The 5,486-nt window shown below is 27.5% G+C and overlaps 1 protein-coding gene across 1 annotated transcript in view; it reads left to right on the top strand.

The window, feature by feature from the left end:
- Positions 1–2,818, top strand: part of LOC107436615 (RNA polymerase II subunit RpII15) — a 17,231-nt gene extending 14,413 nt beyond the window's left edge. Inside the window, exon 6 of the mRNA XM_071182887.1 lies at positions 2,655–2,818. Coding sequence (XP_071038988.1) covers positions 2,655–2,717 — 63 coding nt within the window. The 3' untranslated portion in view covers positions 2,718–2,818. The remainder of the gene's footprint in view (positions 1–2,654) is intronic.
- Positions 2,819–5,486: the final 2,668 nt, after the last annotated feature.

Below are 5,486 nucleotides of genomic sequence, written 5' to 3'. Positions count from 1 at the left end.
TAAGATATTCAGTTTATCTTCTAAACCTTCTCCAATATAATAATTACCTAATTTAATAGCATTTAAAGCATCTATATATCTTTTCATCGTATTCATCAATGTATCAGCTTGATCAATAATTAGTTGTTTTGTTTGTTTCAAATTTTTATCTTTTATAAGATTTCTATTTTTTGTTTCTAGAGCTTTTTCTCTTTTAAATTTATCTCTTTGATCTTTTGCTCGTTGAATAACATTATCAATTTCATCATTAGTTTTATTCATTAGTTCCGAAGGTAATTCGAAATCGAAAAGTTTTAGTGTTTTTCCATCTAAAGATTTGTTTAAATTTAAATATCCTTCAGCAAATTATTCATAAAATTATTTATGAACACTTCAGAAAATTATTTATAAATCCTTCAGCTTTATCAATCATATTTCCTGCATCTTCAACATATTCTTCTATTTGAGGATTATTAATTACATCTTTTATAGCTTTTAATTGTTGTTGTCTTGCATTATCTATTTTTTCCAATTTCTCAACTACAGGTTTATGAAAATCAACCAATGATTTCTGTATTCCTATATCTTCTTCAAGTTTCTGTTCATTGTTTTTACGAATTTCTGATTGTAGTTTAACTAATCTTAGATCATTTTTTAATTGCTCTACCAACTTTTTATTTCTTTCTTCTTCGACTTTATCCATTTATAGGTAGTAAAAATAACTGTAAGGCTTTTTTGCCTAAAAAAGTATTCTGAAAATGTTTCTTAATAAATGGATAAGATTATATTAAATGAACTCGAGATAGGTAAATATTATTTAATATCACTGAGAAAAATAAATACAAAATACTATATAAAAAATAAGATAATAAATAAAAATAAAAAAATAATATATAAAAAATAAGAATTTTTAAATATGCTGATTTTGTTTAATATTTCATATAAAAATGCAAAATATAGGGCTATTTTAAATTTTTTTAATATAAAAATAGGAAATTAATAGTAGTATATAGGGAAGGGGCAAAGTGTCCTGTAGCCCCCCCCCCCATATACTACAATGATGTATTTCCATTATTCTATTCCAGACTGATATAGGCAAACTATCATATATTATGAACTGCTTTAAGGAAGATTTAAATATGATACACAATAAAAATCTTTTATTTTTCAAAATATAAAGTTCCTTCAAAGTATCCCTCATTTTTAATTAACATATTATTAAAATAATTAATTTTTGGAAATGATGCAAAGGGTGTGGCTGCAGGACTCATTGGACACCACCGTCCATCAAAAGTGCAAGTGCTATGTATACTTTTTGTCAAAGAAAGTTAATGAATTGGTTATTAATTGCTTTAATTTATTACCAAGTTTCTTTTCCTTAGTTTTACACATTCAAATAAGTGTTATTGTTAAATAAGATAAATTAGTTTTCAAATGTTAGGGAATGTTATGCCTGTTATTAAAAATAGTATTCTAGAACTGTTTTTGTTTCTTCCCTCTCATTTAATAAAGTTTTAAAAGCTTTTACTAACACTTTAAAACTGACTATTCTTAGTAAGAAAACTCTATAGTTCGAAGAGTTGTATTTATTAAAAATGTTCCTCATTTTAAAACCTGTCATTAACATATAAGTCAATGGATGTGAGCCCCGTGGCAGAATCGTGGCGACATTGTCGCAAAATATTGCAGAGTTCTTGCAGAAAGAATTTTCTTTCAGGAAGTAAAGAATTTGGTTTTTCAGAAGTAGTAAAGAAATTTGGTTTTCTGCAGAAATTTTTCATCTCTAAAATTATAATTAAAAGATGCCTTTTTCAAACATTAGAGGGGGGAAAAATGTTGAAAGATTCTTTTTTTTCCTCCAGAAATTATTCTTTGACACTCTCATTTTGCGTCAATATTCTCGATAATTCATGAGGTATTTCACTTGTTCTTTAAGACAGTTATTGCTATGAATTTTTGCTTTGGTTTCAGAAATCCCGATGTCTTTCATTGCTCAGTGATTATTTATATTCAAGTGAGTTTTTGAAATATACCGATATTATTACGGCACGCAAAATTCGAATCGCAGATTCAAGATATCATTATTTGAAACGATTGTTTTGCATAGATATTCTTATTAATCCACGCTGTATATTTCGTTCGCGTGATTTCGCTGGCGATCTTTTTTTCAGCAGTCACTGCTGCACGATTTTTAATTTTTGATGATTTACGAAATGCGAAAAAGGAAATAATTAGTGTGTTTTCTTGTTTAGTAAAATGTGAGAATCACGCCCATGATATTAGAATTTTAAAAAATATTACATTTTCATTTAAAAATTAAATGCAATTTTATTTCATTCAAATAAGTTTTTTTTTTGTAAGCGCAATGCTTTTGTTACCTTAATAGTTAGTTAGTCACATGTATTATTAAAAGCATCTTGCAGAAAGATTAGTACTAGAGAGGTTTATCACAGAAAGCCCAAAAACATTCTGCCACAGGAGACGTGAGATTATCATAATCCAATTGTTTTATAAGCTAAATCTGGTAATAAACAATAACAGGAAAAATATTTAGGGGTCTTGGACTATATTTGAATATTAACTCCCCAGGTGGAGCCACTGGGATCTAATTAAAATTTACTAAGATCATTGAAGAGATCATTAACATTTTGTATTAATTTTTTTTTTTTTTTCAGGATGAGATGAGACTTTACTATGTATGTACAAATCCAAATTGTACTCATAGATGGACTGAATGAACATTCATTTTTCTAGAATGGAAGAGAAATTTCTTTTTTAAAAGTGACTATGGAAGAAATATTTGTAAATACATTGAGCTGTAATAAAATTTTACGTACTATTTGTAATTTTATTCATTCTGTAGTTGCCACCTCAACCAGAACCAGAAAAGTACAAATCTCCTGAATTTTTTTCTTAAAACCATAGATAATACATTACATTTTGTTCAAATTTCGGAATATTTTAACTTTTTTGGCTTTGATTTTAAATTCATTAATATTTCGTAAATATTTACAATCAGTTACAATAATTACAACTTTAAATTTTTATTGAATCGGGCTGTATGGATTAATTTATTTAACAATAAAATTAAAATGCTTTTATCATGCTCGTCTACTGTTTACAAAAGTAAAAGATATCACTTTTACTTTTGTAAACAGTAGACGAATAGTAATAACCCAATTATTGGATTTTCAGTGTCAATCTTGCAGCATTTAAAATTCGGTATGTTGTAATTTGGTATTTCTTATTTCATTTAAAATAAAAGAGCTAGCTAGCTTTACTTTTGTTAATTTTGCAAATAGTTAATGAAGTTAATAAGAAACATTCCCTAAGATTGACAGCTCTGCCATTATTCTTTGTAATGATTAAATAGTGTAAGAAACCTTTACATTTATCATTAAGATTTTAAACAGAAAGTTGTGCCAAAATCAATGAGAGTTAGGAATATTTTCAATTCGTGTTGGAAAATATATTTTGCATTTGGAAAAAAAGTTAGCTTAGGACTTTAAATATGCAATGCTGCCCAAAAGGCTTTGTGAAAAGTGTCTAATCCTGATCATAAAATTTAATTTCTCATTTTGAAGTCAAAATTAGCTGTCCAGATAATACTGCAAGATTTTTTTTTTATTTTATATAAATTTCCAACAATGGCAGAAACCATTAGCAATCAAGTACCATTTCAGAGAAGTAAAATAGTTTCTTCAGGTGGCCGACTGAGAAGGCCGCAGGTTTGAATCCCTCTCCGGGCTTGCACATTTTTTATTTAGTAATATTGGCAATTATGCCTTGCCCAGAGCCGTTTTTAAGGATGGGCCCAGGGCCCCGAGTTCTGATGGGGCCCCCGAAAAGTCTAAAATCTCATTGCATTAATTTTTTTTTTCATTTATTACTTATAACTCAAGAAGGCACCCAGATCCCACTTTTTCTTCTTTTTCTAAAGTTTTATTCAGAGATTTATGCAGATTATTTTTTTCTTTTTTACATAGTCGGATGCTTTTCAAAATCTAATCGAAGTGTTTACAAATATAAAATAATTGTTATTCTTCACTTTTCTAACCAAAGAAGCAATACAACGCTTTTTCCACTGATGAAAATATCCTCCCTTTCGCAGCTACCACCCACAGAGTTGTCAAGTAGCCTCCTTACTTTACACTGTGAGAAAATGTTTTTAGCTTCATTATACTGCCTAGGCGCTCTTCTTTCCTAACTTCGGAAATATCAGATATCCACAGAAACACCCCTTTGTTTGGTTTCTGGTCATAAATTTCTAAGAAGAAAACATTTCTAGGGCTGTAAATAGGGGGAGGGTTTTGTGAGAATCTGTCTTGAGATTTCCATAGTGTCTTTAAATTGGGACTCGTTCAATTCAAATTTTTCTCTCACAAAATTTAGATATTTTTTCTAATTTATTATAAAAGCTTTTTTTCCCCTTTAATCATCCTAAATGTTTCAACGAGCCTAATTGTTTAATTTATTTTATTATTGTAGTTGATTTAATTTTGCTATTTTTCAAATCAATCGCAAGAATGAAATCGGAATTTCTACATCAAATTTTCGTGGGATATTAAGAAGACATAAATCTTTCACGTTGGAGGTAAGCAAATATGTCTATTAAATCAATTTTGGTAAATCAATTTGATTTTAGGGAAAACGGGAAGCGTTTGCGCAGTTTTTTATGTATACATTGAGATTTTTTTGTTTATTTATTTAAATGGTGGGCCACTATTCAATTCCGTCTTTGACTGTTCTGTTTGCCAAAACTCTTGATTTGGTCTGTTCTGGATAAAATTTATACAACAAATGTAATTTTATTTCAATTTTACTTACTGCTAATAGACAGAAGCAACATATGATTTTGTTTAATAGAGCATTGAAAACAAATGATCATAAGCTAAAAATATGTTTAAACATGAGAAAAAAATTGTTTAAAACTCCTGTATAACCAAATTTTCTATGTTTCCCCTAAATATGAAATATGTTTAATTTGTAGTATTATATTTCGTACACGAAATTAATTTATTTAGTTAGCTTATGATTTTAGTGTTTATTGATCATATTTGTTTCTATTTTTAACTCCTTTTTGTAGTTATTATGTGTTTAAAGTTAATAAGGCTTCTCAATTTTTTTATTAATAAGGCTTTTAAATTTCCTAATCAAAGTCGAAAGAATTTCTTAAAATTATAAATCGAAACTATATATGAAATTTTGACAGCTTTGTTTTTATTTTAAACGTATCCATTTAATTTAATGAAATTAAAAAAATGGAAAAATATAAATAAATGACTGAATCAGATAAAAAACATCGTTGTCATATAATCGTTAAAATAATTTGAGTATTAATAAATTGTTTAAAAATAAGCAAATTTTTAGTTTAAAAGGTAAAAAAAAATTTTGATTTGCTTAAAAGGTAATTATGCTCGATCATGAGACTATTTAATATCTGTTCCTAAGGATCAGAATTCTTTTTTATTTTACTTTGTAGGAAAAATGATATATACTTAATACTT

The sequence above is a fragment of the Parasteatoda tepidariorum genome, chromosome 6, assembly GCF_043381705.1.
Source record: "Parasteatoda tepidariorum isolate YZ-2023 chromosome 6, CAS_Ptep_4.0, whole genome shotgun sequence".
In the NCBI taxonomy this organism is placed as follows: Eukaryota; Metazoa; Arthropoda; class Arachnida; order Araneae; family Theridiidae; genus Parasteatoda; species Parasteatoda tepidariorum.
The sequence above is the reverse complement of the archived record's forward strand: the minus strand, read 5'-3'. Positions and strand labels throughout refer to the sequence as shown.